This window comes from Vanacampus margaritifer, chromosome 17 (assembly GCF_051991255.1).
Source record: "Vanacampus margaritifer isolate UIUO_Vmar chromosome 17, RoL_Vmar_1.0, whole genome shotgun sequence".
Lineage (NCBI taxonomy): Eukaryota > Metazoa > Chordata > Actinopteri > Syngnathiformes > Syngnathidae > Vanacampus > Vanacampus margaritifer.
In genome coordinates this window covers 7,418,804-7,441,316 of record NC_135448.1, presented here as the reverse complement: position 1 = coordinate 7,441,316, position 22,513 = coordinate 7,418,804, and the positions used below count along the sequence as shown (strand labels likewise).

The following is a 22,513-nucleotide window of genomic DNA, read 5'->3' as shown; positions in this document are numbered from 1 at the left end:
CCATTGTCATGAAGTGTTTCGAGAGGCTGATGGTGACTCGGCTCAGGGGGGAGGTGGATGCACACTTAGACTCCCTTCAGTTTGCCTACAAGCCGGGTCGCGGCACTGACGATGCTATCAACAGCATCACACATCTGGTCAGCAAACACCTAGACGGCCCGAAAGCTTATGCACGTGTGTTGTTCGTTGACTTCAGCTCAGCGTTCAACACAATGCAGCCGCACCTGCTTTTGGGTAAACTGAAGGAGATTAATGTGAATCCGTACATCTCGAGGTGGTATCACTCCTTCCTGACACAGCGCACACAGCAAGTCAAGGCCAACAGCTCCCTCTCGGAGCCCAGATTGATAAGCACAGGCGCCCCACAGGGCTGCGTCAGCTCCCCGGTCCTCTTCACGTTGTACACAAATGATTGTGTGACATCACACCCAGAGAACTTTATCATTAAGTTCTCTGATGACACAGCTATCGTCAGCTTGCTGCAGGCCGGCGGTAGCCCACTGGACTATTTCTCAGAAATAGAGAAATTTGTCCAGTGGTGTGACCAGAATCATCTTGTGCTCAATGTGGGGAAGACAACGGAGGTGATATTTGATCCAAAAACTGTTGGTGACCACAGGTCAGTCGTCATTAAAAACAACCACATCAGCCAGGTGGGTTCATACAGGTATCTGGGGGTCCACATCGACAACACACTCAGCTGGAGGGTACATGTTGGAAGTCTCTGCTCCAAACTCCAACAGCGTCTCTATTTCCTACGCAGACTTAGGGTCTATGGAGTGGAGCAGAGGATCATGCTGTTGTTCTACCGGGCTGCATTGGAAAGTATCATCAGACACGGCATTGCGGCCTGGTACGGCAACCTGACTGTGCAGTCAAGGTCACAGATTGCCGGTCTGGTGCGGACTGCCATGAAGATCATGGGGGTCAGGAATCATCCTTCCCTACAGATGCTTTATGAGCGGTCCGTCACCAGACTGGCAAAGAAAATTATTACTGACCCGACTCACATTCTGCATCATGAGTTCCAGCTACTGCCTTCCGGCAAGAGATTCAGGGCCCCCAGAACCAGGCTGAACCGCTACAAGAACTCATTCCTGCCGACATCCATCAAACTACTTAACAACCGACGTTAACCCAGTGCAATAAGATATATGGTGCAATGTTGTGTGTGTGTAATATATATATAGGAGTGTGTGTGTGTGTGTATATGGGTGTGCGCAGTCCTCATGTATGTACTTCTCTACACATGTACACTTCTGTGAAGACTTCTGTGAAGTCTTCTGCTTATTGCTGCACTTCTTATTTATTTAATTTTAATTTTTATCTCTTTCTATTCTGTTGTTTCTCTTTACTGTAAACTGCAGCTGGACGGAGTCCAGGAAAAAGTTCCCCACGGGGAAAATAAAAGTATATCGTATCATATAATAATGGCAAAGCAGTTCATTCACAGATGTAGATTTATTAAATGTCGACCTTTGTTTTTGATTTATTGTAGGGAAATTGAAGGGTTTTGAAGGACATTGAGGAGGGTTAAGACGAAGCAAGCCTTATCGGTATTTAATAACTTAAATTTTTTTTAAACTTTTTTCTTGTTTGGCAGCACCGTTCTGGCTGTGTGCTGAATTTGAACTGGATGTTGGAGTTTGAATTAATAAAGAAAGCAAAAAAAACAACAACCAAAAAACTAATCAAACATGGACAAATGGACGCTGCAATTAATTCTGTCCTTGCAGAATTACCGTTTCCTTGTTGAATGTTGAACAGCGGGGCTTTGTGCATTTTTATCTGGTAAAGATGTTCGTGTTTTTTCTCTCTCCATTTGACGAGACCGAAGACGACGTTTTTGTCCATTCCCGTGATTGGTCAAAACAAAAGTGTACAAGATGCCGCTTCGTCCAATCAGCTCTAAGTATTGTACAGAATCTCCCGCCTTTCCCAAGCAAATCACCGTGGAGCAGTCCCAGATTGATATTGTGGAGAAATCTCTTGAGTGAATCACAATGATCAATCTGGCTATTGCCAGGTGAGTGCACTACCTTTCTCATTGCAATTAAGCCACAGCTTCATGCATGCTAAGTTGCTAACCAATCTGACAACATTTTGGGAGTCACTGCAGCAAATGTGACAATAACAAAAAGACACTTCTTGACAAAATAATCTAAACACTCATTTATGCATGTGGAAATGGATCAAGGAAAGAGTTGAAAAATAAAGTAATCCATCTTTTGATGGCCAAGGAGTCATAATGAGAAAAAGATTAAAGACAAATATAAAAAAAACAAATAATAATAGCCACTTTGTTTCATTCCAGGAAATCTTCACTGTACACGACCTGGTTCCTCTTGTCCCTATAAGAGCCTTTGGTGCTGTTGTGCACAGCTGTAAACGAGGGAGGCAAATATGCAGATTGAACTAAATGAAGATGCATAGGAGTCGAAAAGAGAAGTTGAACGAGTGAGTGTTTACCCAGAGAAGCCCACACAGACTTGCCGGTGGCAGCGTCCAACATGGGTTGCTTTCTGGCAATGCTGACTTTGATGTGAACGTCTCCCACTGTGCCCCCATTCAGCTGAAGGTGAGAAAAAGATTAGAATAAGGCAAAACAATAGATGTTTGTATTGATTTACACAGGGTTTTTGCAGGCAAGTCTAATTTTATGCTGCTTTCTATCCAACTTTGTAAAACAAATTTAATGCCCACGCCCATATACCGTTTATACTCATATATTAGGACCGTCAGTTGTTTACAATTTTTAATCGTCATTACTGGTAATCGCACGATTTCCATAGTTAACTCACAATTACCGGTAACTGCAAATTAATCGCACATTATATCTGTTCCAAATGTACAATAAAATACTTTTCATGCTCTTGTTAATTAACATAAAAGTGGACAAATATGGTTGCCAAGTACAAATGTGGTTGTATCTTTTCAAACATCGATACAGTACTTTTATAATAAATAATTTGTAGTTATTTGAAGTTAAAAATATATACTAAGCAGTTAAAATGAGAGTAAAACATTGAGTCATACATTTGTGTTGAGGTAATTTTCTGCCACTAGGTGAGATTAGTGTTTCATGTTGGACATTGGTGACAGGAACTCTACGTTTTTCTTTTCAGAGAAATTGGTATAGGGAACAAAAAGCAACTGGTGGACTCCAGGCCATTTTGTTCATTGTAAATTACAAGTAGTGACCAGTCGACAAGATATAATTTATGCGTGAGTTTTTAAATCTCATTTATTATGGCTAAATTGGGTTATACATTGTATGTAAAATAAAGCACGAACAACAATGTATTTAATTATTTCTTTTAAATGACCCACTGAAACCCGGAATATTGTCATTATCTACCAACCTCAGCTACTGCCTGGTCTGCAGACTCCATCTTCTCAAATGTAATAAACGCACAACTACAAATCAAAACAGTAACAGTGAATAACACAATCAAAGAAAATGTAAGAATAATGGAAAACATTAGACGACGATGATAATTCTCCCTACTTGCGTGGGTTATCCATGGAGAGGTCGATGATGTTGCCGTGTTGAGAGAAAGCTGAACGCATGCTGTCCTCAGAGAGCCCCGAGCCATAAACATACACTGTATTCCCCTTTCTCACTCTGCGCTCAGGATATGAATCCGATCCTTATAAAAGAAGGGACAGATTTACAAATCAAGTGATAAAGCAGGAGCCTTTTTTCCTCCACTTTTCAACAGCGAATGGTTACTCACGTCTGAATGTCCCATCACGCTCTTTGTCTGCCTCACGGTCCCGCTCCCGCTCCACCTCACTGCTCCGGTCTCTGCTTCGGTCTCGCTCGCTGTCCTTTTCTCTATCCCGCTCCCTCACTTTGTCACGTTCTCGATCCCTGTCACGTTCTCGATCCTTGTCACGCTCTCGATCTCTATCCCGGTCCCGTTCTCGCTCTCGTTCTCGCTCCCTGTCACGATCACGCTCCCTGTCACGGTCTCGGTCCCTCTCTCGCTCTCTGTCCCGGTCTCTGTCCATCTCTCGGCTGGAGGACATTCCTCCCCCGTCATCTTCATCTCTGTACCTGTCACTTGAACTGACGAAGCTGTGGTAAAATGCAGGGGAAATATTTCACGTCAACAAATTGGAGTAGAACACCGTTCTACTTTTTCTTCAAGAAGCTGAGATATTACCTCTCATACAGTGATTTTCTGTGGGATCTCCTTCCAGACTTTAAGTAACATATAACAAAATATGGCAAAAAAATGTATGTTTAGAAGTGGCTCTTACCATTGCAATAATGGCATCGTGCTTAACACATTGCATATTACCTCAAGTTGCTCTTCATCTGTAGAAACACTACTTTGGAAAGGTAAGAAAGCTGGAACTGGGCCCTTTTCAGGGTCCTGCGATGTTAAAAAAAAAAAAAAAGGAGAAAAAATGATTAACACAAACAAAAGACAGGTAAAAAAGTTCATATAGACATGCAAATAGAAGGACAATATTTTACCTTAAGTTTAATCTCCAGCATTCGAGAACGTTTAAAACCTGAGTTCTTGTTCTCTGACTTGATGGCACTGATCGCTCCTGATTTGATCAACATCTTCGCTTGCTCAGTTGCTGTCGCCGTGTCAACAACAGGCTGGTCTGACAGCGCTGTGATCAAGTCATGTACAAATAACAAAAACGCTAAAGACTAATTTTGTGCTTAGCAGAGGTGTCACAGTGCCACTGGTTAAAATTCACTTACTCCGTTTTAATCCACTCGGGTTTGTCTGGTTGGTTGTATTCTGCTTCTTAAGAGCAAGGAGTGCCTTTTTCTGAAACACAATGAGTGATTAAATAATCTAGCAATTATTCATAGAAAACAATAAGGTTTTGTGTGCGTGTACAACATACAGAATGTGATTCCTCTTTACCTTTTTCTTGAGCTTCGCATACTTCTTTTGCAAAGCCTCTTCTTCCTCCGTTAGCGAAGATGGAAACGCAACCATGATGCAAGAGGTTTCACTACAAAAAAGAAAAACAAATAATTAATTATTATTCACCTGAGCGGTTCTAACAATCGACAACACGATCCAACAACCCAGACGATTAGCTCGATAAGAACTTGCCATGAATCCAAACGCGTTACACAAAAATATAAACGTACGTAACTAAACATAGTTCAAAAGCAAACAACTCTCTCGATTTATCATGCTCGAGATGCATTTGCATAGACCAATTAGAATTTATCTGCAATAACCTGAATCGTCTACTCACCAAATTCACAGGGAGCGCTGAACAAAAATAGTCGCGTAAATATGACGTACTACATGGCGACGGCATTTCGGTGGAAAGTTTACTAAATCAAATCTGTTTTTATGTGGCAGTTACATATTGTATTCTTTACAACATAAGATATGTTAATTTATATTTTAGTTATTTTGACACCAAAGTCGATTTTTCCAATATTTTGCATCTGCCTTGGCTGTCGAGCCACTTCCGTTTCGTCAAGCAAGTTACTTCCGATTCCGAGGCAACCAAATGCGACAACTCAGCACCATTGATAGAGAATATGGAAAGAATAAGTAAGTTTAACACGTTTTGCCAAAAGTCCCACCAGTTCTATCAAATAACCAAAATTTGGAAAATAATCGTGCTTTATTATAAACTATCTCATTTCTGTTACTTGAATATGAGGAGCTATTTTAGACAAACAGCTTCAGCATATTGCTTTATTTAGCAGAACCATCGCTTTTGGCCACAACTAAATTATGAATTCATATTAGTCATTGTTGAGTCTATCAGTGTTTTCATACAGAAAGCATTTCCCCGATAGTATTTACGTTGTCAGGGTGCATCTCGTTTACTAGCGTGTTTGTTTACTCCTGCCTCTCTGTAGATGTGCCCCCACCGGGCCCTATGGACCTTCCTCTGGCCTTGTTGGAGATGGGATGCTCTGGCAGGTTTGAACTTATCACACATCCTTCCCCGGGCTTACCTTTTCCTCCACAGAGCACGGTCAGTATTGGTGGTGGATGTGGAAGGTCTTTGCCAACTCAACAGGTTTCTTCATCTTGTACACTATCCTGTCATATATTTCCCTCATCAGCTCCCCAACGGGCTTCCCCCCACAAGCCTAAGCCTTGAGGCTGAAGTAAAGAAACAGTTTTTACAGGATCCTGGGTGGCTTCCTTTGCATGACACAGACTTTGCCTTCCAAAAGTTTCTCAGGTGCGTATCTTAAAGAAAATCCTATTTGTTGTTTATGCCAGTATTCCTTTAGGAGGAGGTATAGATCATTCTTACTTGATGTTACCTCTGACAATATCAGTCCACTCCCTGTGCTTGCTTGGGCTTTCTCCAACATACAAAAATATTTTTACCATTATTTATTTTGTTCTTTGGAAAGAATTATATATGCCGATATTCAAAGCTCAGCTCTTTTGTTGTCTCTTCCAGTGTGACACAAAGAAATGTGAATGTCGACTCCCTGCTCAACTGCACATCATCGCCACTCAATTCTGGTCTCTCTGTCATCAGAGATCCGACCACGGGGATGCTGCTGGATTTCACAGAGGTATTCTCACTCCTCCCCTTGTACTACTATTATGTTAATACTAGGAAGGGCATGCAGTGATTTGAACTCTTGCGAGCTATGCTATTGTATTGTTTGAAGTCAAGGTGAACCTATTATTTGTTTTATTTACGGTTAGGTATCATTGGAGAACACTGGCCTTTCGTCAAAGAACTCGCTGTCATTACAACGCAAACCCGGACCTCCTTCAGAGAGCCTTCGAGGGAGCAACACAAACTACCCCTTTCTGCCTGGTGAAATAAATGCATTCAGTTATTTTTCCAAATGAGGACAAAACTCTCAGTATCTGAAAGTGTATTTACCACATTTTCCCTCCCTCTACTTCTCCATAGGGGGTATGGAGGAACTTACTCTGGACCAAATCAAGAATAAGACAGAGCTGGAACAAGACATAGACTTTGAGAATGGTGAGCTTTAATGTTGTTTTCCACCAATGTCCAAATACAGTGGACCTTTGACATTCAAACGGTTCAGTGGTTGTTAACTCCAAACTTGACACCCAATTTACAAGAAAATGTGGTCCAAAAATATTGAACAAAAAAAACTGGAACCGATTCGTCCTCTTTCCATTATTTCTTTCTGGGAAAGTGAATGTAAATCAGTACAATTACTGTAATTCCAAGATACTGTATACGTTGTTTAAGTTTCTTAATTAATTTCTAACCAACAGATTTGCTTCAAGTTCCTCCTGGTTTTAAAGCTGGAATGGACTTCACTGACAGAGGTTTGTCGACTTGCCTTGGCTTGCGTATGTTGGTCAAGGTATATTTTGAATATTTTAATTGTGTTTATTGGTTCACACTAAGCCATTCTGCTATACAAACTGGAGTAGGTTGTAATGCTTTTTAGCTTAGCCATTACTACGGTAATCAGTAGTACAAACCAAATTCCCAAAAAGTTGGGACACTATACAAATCATGAATAAAAACTGAATGCAATTATGTGGAAGTGCCAAATTTCAATATTTTCTTCAGAATACAACATAGATGACAGGTCAAAAGTTTTAAACTGAGAAAATGTATAATTTTAAGGGAAAAATATGTTGATTGTAAATTTCATGGTGCCAACAAATCTCCAAAAAGTTGGGACAGATAGCAATAAGAGGATGGAAAAGTCAATTGCACTTGTAAAAAAAAACTGCTGGAAGATCAGTTACCACTAATGAGGTCCATTGGCAACTTGATTGGAGTATAATAAGAGCTTCTCGGAGTGGCAGTGTCTCTCGGAAGCAAAGATGGGTAGAGAATCACCAATTCCTCCAATGTTGCGCAGAAAAATAGTTGAAAAAAAATCAGAAAGGTGTTTACCAGCAAAAAAACTGCAAAAAGGTTGAAGTAATCATTCAAAGATTCAAAGAATCTGGAACAATTTCTGTGTGTAAGGGTCAAGGCCGAAAAATCATACTGGATGCCCATGATCTTCGGGTCCTTAAACGGCACTGCACCGCAAACAGGAATGCTTACTGTAAGGGAAATCCCAGAAAGGGCTCAGCAATACTTCCAGAAAACATTTTGGGTGAACACAATCCACCGTGCCAGCCGCCGTTGCCAGATGAAACTCTACAGTACAAAGAATAAGTCATTTCTAAAGCAGACCAAGAAGCGCAGGCGTTTCTCTGGGCCAGGGGTTATTTAAAATGGAGTGTGGCAAAGTGGCAACCTGTTTTGTGGTCAGACCAATCACGATTCGAAGTTCTTTGTGGAAAACTGGGGCGCTATATCATACTGACTAAAGAGGACAAGGACAACCCAAGTTGTTATCAGCACTCAGTTTATAAGCCTGCATCTGTGATGGTACAGGTTTGTATGAGTGCGTGTGGGATGGGCAGCTTCCACATCTGGAAAGGCATCGTCAATGCAAAAAGCTATATTCAGACTGGAGAACAACATATGCTCCCATCCAGGCTTCATCACTTTCAGAGAAGATCTTGCATTTTTCAACACGATAATGCCAGACCAATTACAACATCATGGCTGCGTAGGAAAATGATCTGGGTATTGAAATGGCCAGCCTACAGTCCACTTCTTTTACTTCTAGAGCACATTTGCCGCATCATAAAGCGGAAGGTGCAACAAAGAAAGCCCAAGACAGTTGAACAGTTAGAGAAACGCGTGTTAGACGAGAATGGGACAGCATTCCTATTTCTAAACTTGAGAAGCTTGTCTCCTCGAACCCCAGCTGTTTGCAGACTGTGGTCAAAATGGCCTTGTCCCAACTTTTTTGAGATTTGTTAACACCATGGAATTTAAAATCAACATAGTTTTCCCTTAAAATGATACATTTTCACAGTTTGAACTTTTGACCTGTTCTCTATGTTCTATTCTGAATAAAATATTAAAATGTGGCACTTCCACATAATTGCATTCAGTTTTTATTCACAATTTGTGTAAGTGTCCCAACTTTTTTGGAACTGGGTTTGTAATTTCTTAACAGACAGACACACAAAGAACAACATGAGGTTCTTTCAGAATGAGTGTGCTATTTTCTAAGTCAAGACACTTACAATACAATACTGAAATTAAACAGGATGATAAAAAATTACATCGCACTGTAAGAAGAGCATGCACTAATTCACCAGTCCACGTACTGTATCTTGCAATATGCAAACACGTCATTTCGAGTAACTTTTCCTTTTCTAAATGTGAATCTTGAAGAAACTGAAGTAGCAAAACCCGAGGTCAACCTCATGTCACTCCTGTCGGCTTCTGATGATGTCACCGACTTGGAGTTAGAAGCAAAGGAGGAAGGCCAAGGACATGAACAGGCAGCCAAACTTCTAAGGACAAACAGCCTTGAAGACCTGGGCATCAAAGTAATCTATTTTGTGTTTTATAATATGTATTAATCTAACAATTTGTAGCTCAATGATGTCGCCGCTTTGGCTTTCAGTTCATTTATGACAAATGAACTACAGTATTTTAAAGTACAACTTACTTGTTGATGGTACAGTTCTTTGTTATACATTTATCAAAGCGTTTGTAGCAACTACAATAAGCTCTGCATTTAAAAAAGTTGTATGACTATTACTATTTCTATTACTTTCGATGCATCAGGATGCTGTCTCGGCCTCATCTCACCTCACCAAAGAAAAAGATAGGAACTCAATAAAGAGTGAGAAGCTGGAAGAAACAAAAAAATGGGCCATTCCTGTTGACATAAGTTCACCCTGTGAGGATTTCCACAAACGTATTCCTCATCCAGCTTTTAAGGTACCGCTGTGCGCCAAACAGTGTCTTCATGCTCTTCTTTCATTGGTGTTTACTGTCATGCTATTTTTGCACCCTCCTCTCCTCCTGTAGTGGCCGTTTGAGTTAGATGTTTTCCAGAAACAAGCCATATTACGACTGGAGGCCCATGACTCTGTGTTTGTAGCGGCACACACATCGGCTGGCAAAACTGTAGTGGCAGAATACGCCATTGCACTCTCACAGAAACACATGACAAGGTGTGTATTTGCAGATAAAGTAAAAATCACGTCACAGTTTTGTGTCTTTCTTAGCTGCCATTTTTCTTATTTGAAAATAGCGGCATCTTTTAGTTAAAAGGGAAAGGAAACCAAATTTAAGTTCTTGTCATTACCACTAGGGGGACACAAAAATAAAAAAAGATTGGAATACTACCTTCATGCACCTAGTGGCTTTAGTTAAATAAGCAGCCTTAGTTACTAACTGAAAAGGAGTTCACTGGGCTAATAAAAAACAAACATAATATGATTCTAAAGCACTGCTTCATGTAAAACATTATGAATGTTAAGAAAAATATCCATAAATATGGATAATAAGCTCCAGCTCACGTTAAGTATAAAAAAAAAATTGATTGATGGATGTTATTAACTCATTCCCTCCCAGCCATTTTCACAGAAGCAACCCCCTTCGCTCCCGGCTGTTTTACTGGATTTTGTCAGATTTTGCAAGGTCTACAGAATATTCTGTTCTATTGCTATAAAAACATGGTCAAAAGTAAGATTAGAGTCTCTTCTTTCATCAGGAAGAAAATATATGTCTATATGTTTTTGTTTTGCAGAAATTAGCATTAGAATATAGCTAAGTTTCATCATTATTCACAAATCTGTTTAAAACAGTGGGGAAAACAGCTCGTTGCAACATGGCCCTGGTTGATCTCTTATACTCTGCTGCCACCTGCTGTCCGTTTTTGAAATAACTACCATCGCCTTAAGCCACCTCTTCATGTCAGAAGCTGTATCAAAGCCTTCTGTATGCTCTTGCATAAAAACATAAACGTATAAATACGTTTAATAACATGCTTACACATTTTTGCGGATTGGAATGAGTTAATGTGTATATTGTGTCTTATGATAGGACCATCTATACTTCCCCAATCAAGGCTTTGTCCAATCAGAAATTCAGAGACTTCAAGACCACCTTTGGGGATGTTGGTCTCCTCACCGGTGATGTCCAGCTCAGTCCTGAATCTTCATGTCTTATTATGACCACTGAGATCCTCAGGTATTCTTACATTTTTTTATGTGATTAGCATTCGAATATTTTTCCCCCAGAAAACTAAAAAGTTTCTCTTCACTTTAAGGTCAATGCTTTACAACGGTTCAGAAGTCATCAGAGACTTGGAGTGGGTCATATTTGATGAGGTCCACTATATTAATGATGCTGAGGTCAGGAGATTCACAAAAATTCCCATTTAAAAAAATATTCAGATTCAATAGCACCTGTTTTTGTAATTGTTTTTAATTGCACAGAGAGGAGTGGTGTGGGAAGAGGTTCTCATCATGTTGCCTGATCACGTAAGCATCATTCTCCTGAGTGCTACAGTGCCAAACGCTCTAGAGTTCAGCGAGTGGATCGGGTAGGTGCTGCCAAAATTCCCAAAACACCTAAAGCTGGACAAATGTGACATGTCTACTGCCGAACTTTCCAGACGCATTAAGAAGAAGCACATTTATGTGATCAGCACATTGAAGAGGCCCGTGCCTTTGGAGCATTATTTGTACACCGGAAACAACACAAAGACCCAGAAAGAGATGTTCTTACTTTTGGATGCGACAGGAAACTTCCTCACCAAAGGGTACCAACTTTCGTCTTCTTATCCATAGATCATACAAAAAAGTGGACGTTTATAGCAGGCAAAGTTGTTACAAGTATAGCATACTGTGTGTTTTCAGCTATTACGCAGCTGTGGATGCCAAGAAGGAGCGAACTAGCAAATATGCCCAATCTTTTGGCGCAAAAAATACATCCCAGAACACCACAGCTAGTCAAGTAATTATTTCTCTCTCCCTGAAAGCTGCTCTTATTATATCTTTATTTGTTCTTTTTTCCCCCTCATATGTACATCCTTGTCTCCATTTTAGGACCGAGCAGTGTGGCTCACCCTCCTGCACTTCCTGTCCAATCGACAGCAGACCCCCGTGGTGGCTTTCACCTTCTCACGTACACGCTGTGACGAGAACGCCCGTTCGCTGGACTCCATGGACATGACCACCTCCATCGAGAAGGCCGAGATCCACTCGTTCTTCCAAAAGAGCCTGAGTCGCCTCAGAGGGGGAGACAGACAGCTGCCTCAGGTAGCTAGGACATTATTTCACAGGAAATCTCAGTTCATCTATTTCCTATAGAAGTGGGTGAGCTAGAGCCTATCCCAGCTGACTTTGGGTGAGCGCAAGGGTGTAACCTGAACTAAAATGGCTGGCAATGAATGAGTTAAGTCTTCAGTTAACCAAAGAAACATATTTTGAATGTGGCAAGAAACCAGTGTAGTTACAGAAAACCCATGAAAACACAGAAAGGCTGGAGCCATGATATCAACCTTGAACCTCAGAACTGTGATCTGTGCATCACACAAACTAGACTTAGGAAAAAGTCAGCTCTTTTTTTGTTGTCTCAAAAAAAGAAAAAATATCGCTCTTTATGTGTTGTTCTACATGAAATTAACATAATACTGAATAACTTCTCATATGCTGTTCCAAAAAAACCCATTTGATTAGATGTTTTTTTTTTAAATTATGTATAGTATGTTCTCTTTAAAGAGGAAGTCAAGTCAAAAAATGTCTTTACAATAATATGTTCTATGCGGCTCCACTAGTCTAAACACGGCATTCTGTTTACTAGTTTAGTGTTTAGTTTAGCGTTTGTGGAATATGAAATAAGCATCCAAATCTACCCATTATTATCTATTTCAGTGGGCAGCCATTTCGTCACTTGCTGTCGACTGAAAATCACATCACAGTGCGAAAAGGGATACTTGACTCATTGAGCTTTTTCACCAGTAAGAAGTTGATATTTTGTCCAGAATTAATTAGATAACGTCATTATTTTTCATGTACATTAATACCTTTAAAAACATACTTTTCCACTTGCTTTCAACTGAAGATGACATCAGCGGTGCTGAGGAAATAAATAACGACCAATCACGGCTCACCTGTTTTCTGGGTTTGGTCAGCAAACTGAGCCATTTGGTCGTTACCTGTTTCCTCAGCACAGGTGATGTCAACTTTAGTTGGTGAGAAAGTGGTGAAATTTGTTTTTAAAGGTATAAATTGTTCATAAAAAATAATGAAGTTATCACATTAATTTTAGAAAAAATATTATCTTCTTACTCTTGAAAATGTCTCAATGAGTCAAGGATTCCTTTAAGGGTTCAGGTAACGACCAATCATGGCTCTCCTTTTTTCTGGGTTTTGTCATGTTCGCAAGATGATGATTATTTTTTTTTGTTATATTGTTTCTTTTTTTTAATTACTTTACCTTTTTACTGAACTCTTGAGAGAGTAGGGCTTGTCTTCTTTCTGCCCTTTTTTATTCAACACTGAAGAATATTGTTTTATATTGTCTTTAATTTATTTTACAAATGAACTAACTAAATGATTGAAATGGAAAAATGGCTGCCCCCTGAGATGGTTAAAAACGGGTGGATGTTGCTACTTAATTCATATTCCACAAATGCAATATTAATCAGAATACTGTGTTTAGCCTAATGGGTCCGCATAGAACATATTATTGTAAAAGAGATGTTTGACTTGTCTTCCCCTTATTACAACCGAAACTAAACATACAATGGCTTCAATAATGATATGTCTGTGGAATGCTAATAATTTTGTGGCCGTCATTTAGGCTTTTTAAGGTAAAACGTCATATATGCTTGAATACTATTTTAACAATAACAATTAACAAATGGGATTCAGATTGTGCTCATGAGGGACCTGTTGAAGAGGGGAGTAGCGGTCCATCATAGTGGAATCCTGCCCATATTGAAGGAGGTTATTGAAATGCTCTTTTCAAGAGGTCTCGTAAAGGTGAGTCTTACTTGTCAAAGTATTTATTTTTAATTATTTGGTGTGGATTTTTTACATTACGTGGCGAAATAACTATCTTTTAATCTTATTATGTCATTGCCTTAGGTGCTGTTCGCGACCGAGACGTTTGCGATGGGAGTAAACATGCCTGCCAGGACGGTGGTGTTCGACAGCATCCGGAAACATGACGGAACCGGCTTTAGGAATTTGCTGCCAGGTATGCTTCCGAGCTAAGTGTTTATTACACCGCTTCTTCTCAGCACACAAATAGGCGTTTTGACATTTTTGAAAATATTTTTTTAGGTGAATATATTCAGATGGCGGGCAGAGCAGGCAGGAGAGGTCTTGATGCCACAGGAACCGTCATCATTCTCTGTAAAGCCGGCGTTCACGAGATGTCTGATTTGCATGTCATGATGCTGGTGAGGCTCTCTGTGTTACATACACAGTACATTTTGTAGAGTCAATTTTACACTAAAAAAAGACTATATTCTGTGCCAATCTGAAAAGAGAAAACTTTACACTAGTAAGAGAGTAAAATATTATTCTAGTGGATATAATGTTTTTAAAAAAAATCACTCAAGGGTTGAGGCATGATTACAGAACCTTCAGGTTGGGAGATGGCCAATCTACCCATTGAGCCATGCCGCTGCTACTGTGTGTCAGTATGTAAAGTTCAAGTGGGAACTTCTACTGGTTCTTGTACCTTAATGCTCACGATATTATGCTAAAAGTCATGACCAGAAGACTGCATGTTCTCAGTTGAACTATTTACTAGGATGCCAGAAAGATTGAGTACAAAACTGTGGAGCTTTCTTCTCTTAGTATGCAGAAGAGGATCTAATCTATTCAAAATAGTCTCCACTAGGCCTACACGGGGGACGGCGTAGCCTAGCCAATGTTAGAATGTGTGACCTGATAGGCTTAACTGGTTTCTACTGGATAAGTGTGCCAGAATGCAGATAGATACAGTAGAAAAGCGCCAAGCAAGGACAAATCACAGCGACACAACGGCCTAGCTCAAGTCACCTATCTAATCATTAAGGGTGGAATCCTTGTACCTCCATCATTTTTGGTCTCCTTTTGAACACACCAGCAATGTGTAAACAAACAGTAGGCGTGGCATAGCTCATGTGGTAGAGTGATGCTGAAGGTTGTGGGATTGTTCCTCAACCCTTGAGTGATTTTTTAAAAAATAACATTTTACTCTCTTCCAAGTGTAAATTTACTCTGTTTGGACTGGGATCGAATATAGTCAAAAATTTACTCTATGCAATTTACTGTGAGTATACTACAGCATACTGGTTCAGTTGATATAGAATGCTTTAATCCACATATAGGCAATATTTAATATAGGGCCAAAAAATACGATCAGCATCAATGTTGTTAGGAGCGAAGGTCTTCACAAGCCCAATGTTAGCTAACAGTGAAATTGTCTGTGGTAGCTTGAACGTAAACTGTATTGTTTTCCAAATCTTTAAAGTATTTTTTGTCCAAACTGCCATACTCTTAGGAGGCATATCTACAAGGGCCAAATTTTCTAATGGGTCTGGGCATAGACTTTTCTCAATGTTAAGTTTGTGTGTCATTTCAAATTCATATTATTATTGGCTTCATCTGTGCAGCCCAGAAATAGTATCTTAAATTTTGGAATTTAAGCCCTCCATCTGATTTAGGCAGCTGTAATGTTTTGAGCTTGATTCTGGGATGTTTTTTTTCCCCAGATAAATGTTGCCATTTTGTCCAGGTAGTCCAAAATTGATTTTGGAACGTCCACAGGCAACATTTGAAATAAGTACAGCAGTCTGGGTAAAACGTTCATACATATACTTTCCACACAACCTAGCAGAGAGAGTGGGAGTGAGGACCACCGTTCCAAATCGTTACAAATATGTCAAATACATTTATCGTAATTTACTTCATATTTTTTGTTTTGATGTCACATCTTCGCCCTTCCAGGGTAAGCCTACCACACTTCACTCGCAGTTCAGACTGACTTACACCATGATCCTCAACCTGCTGCGAGTTGAGGCTCTCCATGTGACGGACATGATGAGGAGAAGCTTCTCTGAAAACCACAGAGACACTCAGGTAGCAACACAACAAAGCGGATTGAAATGTTAAGCTAAAAAAAGCAGGCTTGATGTATCAGCAGATACAGTGAACCCCTGTTTATCTGGTTTATCTCATTTTTTATGATTAGTTTTACTCCTCCCGCATGATTGCAACACATCACAACTGAATTTGAATACAAAGAATTTACATATAAAGCATAGAATGTATACAAAATACGTAGTGTCTAGTGGGGTGGGAGTGTGCTCATTATCATTGTGTGCTCCTCCAGGCACATGAGAAGAGGATCGCCCAGTTAAAAGAGACATTGTCCACTCTGCCTGCTGTGGCCAGTGAGGGCCAGCTCTCTGATTTGTTGCCGTATTACCACACAGTGACCGAACTACAGACCACGAGAGACATCCTACAGGTGCTACAAACACGCCATTAAGCCACACAACTTCACCTCACTCCTTTCCATCATTGCTAATATAGCCACCAGTCTTACCTGCTGTCTTTGGCTCCAGCATGCTATTCTAGAGTCGATTAATGGGCTGAAAGCGCTGTCTGTGGGCAGAGTTATGGTGGTGAACAACAAGCAGCATCTCAACGCCCTGGGAGTTATCCTGCAGGTAGATCTGCACACGCACATCCTGCTTGAAAGGTTTGAGGGGATAGTATATAGAAGAATGCAGCAGAACATTAAGAACATTGATACATTTTGATCTACTGAAGCATTACTGTGAATGGATGAGTCAGCATTTACACAATGATTATTAAGGTGTGCTGTGCATTCGTTTTAAGGCACAGCTCTCCCAGCATTCACACAATTATCAGGCTTCCAGTATTTTCAACACTCACTTGTCGAGTCTCCCAGCATGCACTTGGCTAGAGGATGCATGCGACCTGGATCTTGGCTGCAGACAGTAATTCATACCTGCAGGTGATGATATCTCACCCAAGCTATTGCAGGAAACAGCTCCCTTACACTATGAAGAGGACCAAAATGGAAATGGAAATAAAAAATGATATATAAAGTAAAAAAAATTATATATATATATATATATATATATATATATATATATATATATATATACACACACACACACACACATTTCATGCTGACAGCGTATGCAGCATGAAATAAATAAATATGAGAGCAGAGCGTTTTTATCTATTGATTGACATTTAAATATATTTATATATTTATTTCCACATTTATTTTTTGAATCTAGTTTTTTATTTTGCTATTTATTTTTACTTTTATTTATTTATATATTTATTGTTGTTTTTATTTCCATTTATATTATTTTTTTTGTATTTAATTTTTGGATAATATTTTTATGTTGTTTTTATTTTATTTTATTAAATTTTATTTATTTATTTATTTTGGCATTTTTGGTCCTCCATATTACTCAAAGCCACTGTGAATAAGTGGGCAAAGTTAGGTTAGAGGCAGTGGCACGAATATCACCCACTCCATGTCCGCTTCCCTCACCAGGTGTCCAGTGACGCTGTGAATCGCACCTTCACAGCACTCGTCATATGTGACAAAGGCAACGAGGAAGGAGAAGGAAACAGTGGTGACAGCCGAGCTCTTCCTCACCTCTACAACACGGCGCTCTTCATCCCTGAAGGTTGGTCAGCTGGATTTGATTTGTGTGCATGTGTGCTGAACTCTACATTTTGGGAATACATTGGGAACCAGCAGATGGCGCTGTTATGGTTTTCAGTCAAAATTAGGAATAAAGGCACTAATTTGCCATTCAAACAAATGTTTTCTGCGAATGGAAGACATATGCCTTCTTTTAAATGGTTATGCTCCACAAATTCTGCTTAGTAACAAGTGACTCAAGGTATAGCAACCAAGAAAAATTATCCATATTAAAACTATACAAGTATATAAGATTACCCTTGGTGTTTTTTCCAGGTCCATGCAGCCACACAGTGCAGAAGCTAAAGCCCCAGGACATCACTGGCATCACAATGAAGACCCTCAAAGTGATTCCCGACAGGATAATCGACAATTATCATAAGAGACAACAGCCCCGATTCAGGTTTGGCAGTCAACTGCCTTTTTTAGGAATCCGAACGTTAGCCTAAGTTTGGTGGACAAAACCGATCTTCTCTCATCATCCAGGACTGAACCACCCGGTCAAGCCATCTCCACGGCCACCCAAGAGCTCATGCGGCTGGCCGAGGCCAACGCAGGCGGCATCGCCACCCTCGACCCGGTCAATGACCTTCAGTTGAAGAGTGTCGATGTGGTGGAGGCCTCCATGCGTCTCCGCGTACTGCAGGACAGCCTGAGAGAATTCAACTGCATCCACTCGCCGACTTTCGCAGAGCAGGTGTGGGCTTCTTGTCAGTTTTGATCGGCGTACTGGACGCAAACGCCGCATCTGTGCGATATTGCTATCATGAAGTGTCATTTAAACCACTACACATTTTCACTGTGTATTCATTGTGTGCATTTCAGTTTGCTAAAGTTAAGGAGAGGATGAGTGTGCAAGAGGAGCTGGACAAGCTGCTTTTCCTGGTCTCAGATCAGTCGTTATCTCTGCTGCCCGAGTACCATCAGAGGATTAAGGTTTGGTTATTTGACATAGTTTGACTTAAGCAATTGAGCAATCACAGATGTTTATTGATATATAGTTATATCATAGTTCACATACCACCGCCCTGCTATATCAAAATAAATAAAGTAAATAGTAATGAGCTGGCTGTGTCTTCCCGTCGCTATTCCTCAGGTGCTGCAGTCGCTCCAGTACGTGGACGGCGGCGGCGCCGTGCAGCTTAAAGGCCGCGTGGCCTGTCAGATCAGCAGCCACGAGCTGCTCCTCACCGAGCTGCTGTTTGAGAACGCACTGAGCCCGCTGGCGCCTGAGGAGAGCGCCGCCCTGCTGTCCTGTTTGGTCTTCACACAGAATACCCAAGTGGAGCCGCACATTACCAACACTTTACAGGAGGTGAGGTGCAAGTGATGATGTCTTGAACACTGTCAAGAATTGACTGTAGAATTTACAGTAAATAACTGGCAAAAAAGTTTCCAGATAATTATTGTAAAATTAATTAATTACTGTAAAAATATATTACTGCATATTATAACAAAAATATATTCTTATTTTTTACTGTATATAAATTACAGTTGTTACTTGGCCAGGTCACTCCTGGTTAAATAAAGGAATGAACTTACAGTTAATTTATATACAGTAAAATAAATTGTAAACCAACAATGTTATACAGTAAGTTACTTACTCTTAATTAATTTATATACAATAACAATTGTAAAAACAAAAAAACGTATTTACTGTTAATCTGTAATGAGTAAAAAATTGTTTTAAAAATTTACAGTAATATGATGTCATAGATTTTTACAGTAATAAATTGAATAATTACCTGGCAATGTTTTTTTCCAGTAAATTCTACAGTACATTTTTATAGTGTTGAAATATGTTTCATTCTTATATCTTATTGTGTAACGCTCTTAGTGGTGGACTGTGCATTTAATAAATGAGCCTTTAGTGGGGACTTAATAATTGTATCATGTCAATCATCTGGAGCAGTTAAGAATCAATAATTATCGATTATTTATATCAATAATGTGGCAAAAACGTAAAACATTTGATACATGATGCGTACCTTTGTATTAATGTGTGCAGATCGCTTTAAATGTGTTTTGTTGGTCAAGTTTTGCTCTGACCAACAAGTGATCAAGTCATTGAGAGCTAGCTAATTGTTGTCCCTGTGAGGATGAATTTCACACCTGATTGGTTAAAGAAACACTTCCATTGCTAATAGTTTAAAGGGACAATGGGCCAACCAGCATGTCTTGTAGGCTTTCATCGCAAACACAATATTAATCAAAATACTGTGTTTAAACTAATGGAACTGCATACAAATTATTATTGTAAATACATTTCTGTGGTTGCCTCCCACTATGACACTGAACACTGTACATGTGCACCAAAGATGCATAACATCATTCTTCACTTGTGTTCCCTTAATTCACTCATGTTTTGTAAAAATACACCTTTTGCTGCTGCTGCTTCTTCCACCTGTTTGGAGCTTAACCTGGGACATGAAAGGGCTTTATATGGTCTTAAATTAGTCATGAGCACTCTCTATCTAGTTATCATGCTCAGTTAAGCAGCAAAATTGATTCTTAAAAAAACCCAAATGGCATAATCTTTTTCGCAACGGCAAGAGGCGAGTCATGTACTGTACACTCACCAAACAGCAGGTACACTTGCGTAATTTATTGATCCAATGAAAGATTTGTATCAAACTCAATTTGACTCATTCAATAATTTCATTGGTTTAGAACTGAACTGCATTGTACTGAATATCAATATGTTTTCCTTAACCCCACCTTTTCTTTTCTACTTTCCTTTGGCTGACTCATCACCTGTTCCTCTAATTGACGTTTTCTACTCAGGGTATTGATCGTGTGCTGTCAGTGGCACAGCGCATAGGAGAGTTACAACGGGATTGCGGCTTACCACAAACAGCCGAAGAATTTGTGGGCCAGTTCAAGTTTGGCCTGACAGAGGTCGTGTACTGCTGGGCCAGAGGCATGGTGAGTTTTGAATTCTTTTTTATTTGGGAGAACATTTTCATTTCCGTTTCTGGTATGGAGGACCCAAAATGTCCCAATAAATAAATAAATAATTAAAATGGAAAATAAAAATGGCTGTAAAAATATAATTAAAAAATTTAATTATATATTTATTTTTTAAATCTTGTTTTTAATTGTTGTATTTATTTTTTACTTTTATTTATTTATTTTGTTGTTGTTTTTATTTCCATTTTGTATTTATTTTTTTGTATTTAATTTTGGAATTATATTTTTTTAGATCCCAAATTAATTAAAATGGAAAATAAAAACGGATGTACAAAAATATAATAAAAAATTAAATTATATATTTATTTTTATCTTGTTTTTAATTGTTGTATTTATTTTTACTTTTATTTATTTGTTTTAGTTGTTTTTATTTCCATTTATATTTATTTTTTGTATTTAATTTTGGAATTATATTTTTTATATCCAAAATGAATTAAGATGGAAAATAAAAACGGATGTAAAAATAATTTTTAAAATTAATTTTATATTTATTTTTAGTTTTTTAATCTTGTTTTTAATTGTTTTGTTTACTTTTGTTTGTTTATTTTCTGTTCTTTTTATTTCCATTTATATTTATTTTTTTATTTTGGAATTATATTTTTTTTATCCGTTTTTATTTTCACTTTTATTCATTTCTTTAAAAAAACAAAAACATTATTTTGGCATTTTTCGTCCTCCATATCTGGAAGCAGCAAATCACTGCAATTCTAATTTCCTCTGAAACTGTGTGAATGGTAAGAGAAGCTGTTGCCTAGCTACTACGGAAATGAATCATTTGAGGACAATAATTAATAATAATTCATTATGGCATATAGGGACTCATTCTGTCGTATGCAAATGCAGACTCGTTACCATGACCACAGGTGGCTACCCCAAGTAACCAACTTAGCCTATATTTAGCTGCATTTCTGACCACATTGGTGATGAATTACAGTATAAAGCTTAATTTCATACCTTAGCTATCATGTTGCTATTTCTCATATCTCATGCTTATATTGCACATCCCTCACCATTCATCTTGTATCAATTACCACAGCCGTTTGCAGAGATCGCCCAGTTGACGGATGTCCAGGAGGGCACGGTGGTGCGCTGCATCCAGCGTCTGGACGAGGTGCTGAAAGAGGTGCGTCAGGCCGCCCGCATCGTGGGAGACTCGGTGCTGGGGAGTAAGATGGAGAAGGCCTCCCTCGCCATCCGGAGGGATATCGTCTTCACCGCCTCCCTGTACACCCACTGAGAGATGGATGATGGACGCGTGCTTAAGACACGTTTCCACCAAGCCGTACGGTTCATTTCATCATAAGGGGATTCACACATACACATTTTGCAAATGTCACATGATCAGAGGTGGTTAGTCGTTCAATAAGCTATTAACAACAGCAGTTTAGGGTGAACAGTGTACATTGAACAAAATTAACGAAAAAAAAAGAAATGGGAGAAGTAGAAAACATTGTTTGCAACAGTTTCTGCTCGGTTGCCATATTTTTCTATGCGGACTGTCTGCATTGTTAACAAATTCTTTGAGGTGCACGATGTGGAAAATGTGACCAATCCGGACTCAGCACGGAGAGGGGTGCGAATGTTACTAAAATGATGTCATTTCGCCGCGTGGAGCCATGCAGACCTCACGGATGCGTCAAGCATAAATTAATCGAGTCGTTTACAGTATTGGTGAAACTCTTCTTCGTTTGTGTCTGCATGACTAGCGTTTACTGCCCCTAGTGGCCAAGTCACACACACCAAAAGGAGATGCAATTAATTAATCATGATACACATATTGTTCAATTCTTACATTCTATTTAGAATTCAGCTAACCTAAACTGCATGGGACTGTTGGAGGAAACCACCATCCGCCACTGCGCTGCGAAATTACATTTACTTCTGCCTTTGTACATTTTGTCTTTGTAAATGGTTGTAATAAAACGTACTGTATTCTTAAGTGTGTGTATTTTTGTAGCTTAAAAAACTCCTATAAAACCATGAACATGCTCTGAAAATCATTTAAAAGAAGATG

General features: G+C 39.3%; 2 protein-coding genes across 4 annotated transcripts; one reads left to right on the top strand and one right to left on the bottom strand.

The window, feature by feature from the left end:
- Nucleotides 1–2,157: 2,157 nt before the first annotated feature.
- On the bottom strand, nt 2,158–5,432 carry nelfe (negative elongation factor complex member E). Of its 2 annotated transcripts, none has more exons than XM_077549105.1 (11): nt 5,239–5,432; nt 4,896–4,986; nt 4,727–4,796; nt 4,487–4,632; nt 4,308–4,382; nt 4,170–4,207; nt 3,738–4,081; nt 3,509–3,650; nt 3,363–3,417; nt 2,470–2,572; nt 2,158–2,382 (listed from the first exon to the last, which is right to left on the bottom strand). In XM_077549105.1, the coding sequence occupies exons 2-11, from the start codon at nt 4,968–4,970 to the stop codon at nt 2,306–2,308; spliced, it is 1,125 nt and encodes a 374-aa protein (XP_077405231.1). In that variant the 5' UTR covers nt 4,971–4,986; nt 5,239–5,432; the 3' UTR covers nt 2,158–2,305. The 2 variants fall into 2 exon arrangements, with proteins under 2 accessions (XP_077405231.1, XP_077405230.1); XM_077549104.1 differs by lacking the exon at nt 5,239–5,432 and adding an exon at nt 5,091–5,220.
- skic2 (SKI2 subunit of superkiller complex) lies at nt 2,333–22,438 on the top strand. Of its 2 annotated transcripts, none has more exons than XM_077549103.1 (29): nt 2,333–2,578; nt 5,861–5,979; nt 6,071–6,192; nt 6,421–6,538; nt 6,675–6,789; nt 6,889–6,963; nt 7,227–7,280; nt 9,211–9,368; nt 9,610–9,765; nt 9,856–10,001; nt 10,876–11,022; nt 11,102–11,186; nt 11,271–11,377; nt 11,450–11,596; nt 11,694–11,790; nt 11,883–12,095; nt 13,713–13,823; nt 13,929–14,040; nt 14,127–14,245; nt 15,783–15,914; nt 16,168–16,305; nt 16,403–16,507; nt 17,377–17,512; nt 17,806–17,932; nt 18,016–18,226; nt 18,355–18,465; nt 18,626–18,844; nt 20,314–20,454; nt 21,536–22,438. In XM_077549103.1, exons 2-29 carry the CDS (start codon nt 5,881–5,883, stop codon nt 21,734–21,736), a joined length of 3,702 nt encoding a protein of 1,233 aa, XP_077405229.1. In that variant the 5' UTR covers nt 2,333–2,578; nt 5,861–5,880; the 3' UTR covers nt 21,737–22,438. The 2 variants fall into 2 exon arrangements, with proteins under 2 accessions (XP_077405229.1, XP_077405228.1); XM_077549102.1 differs by lacking the exon at nt 2,333–2,578 and adding an exon at nt 5,473–5,546.
- Nucleotides 22,439–22,513: the final 75 nt, after the last annotated feature.

Excerpts from the sequence above, each read along its gene's own strand:
- nelfe (XM_077549104.1), bottom strand. The coding sequence starts at position 5,140 with ATGTTTAGTTACGTACGTTTATATTTTTGTGTAACGCGTTTGGATTCA. Across the intron at positions 4,082-4,169 it reads AGAAAATCACTGTATGAGAG|CTTCGTCAGTTCAAGTGACA; the intron begins GTAATATCTCAG and ends ATTTTACCACAG. Across the intron at positions 3,651-3,737 it reads GCGTGATGGGACATTCAGAC|GATCGGATTCATATCCTGAG; the intron begins GTGAGTAACCAT and ends TTCTTTTATAAG.
- skic2 (XM_077549102.1), top strand. Across the intron at positions 6,790-6,888 it reads AAACTACCCCTTTCTGCCTG|GGGGTATGGAGGAACTTACT; the intron begins GTGAAATAAATG and ends ACTTCTCCATAG. Across the intron at positions 11,791-11,882 it reads AGAACACCACAGCTAGTCAA|GACCGAGCAGTGTGGCTCAC; the intron begins GTAATTATTTCT and ends TCTCCATTTTAG.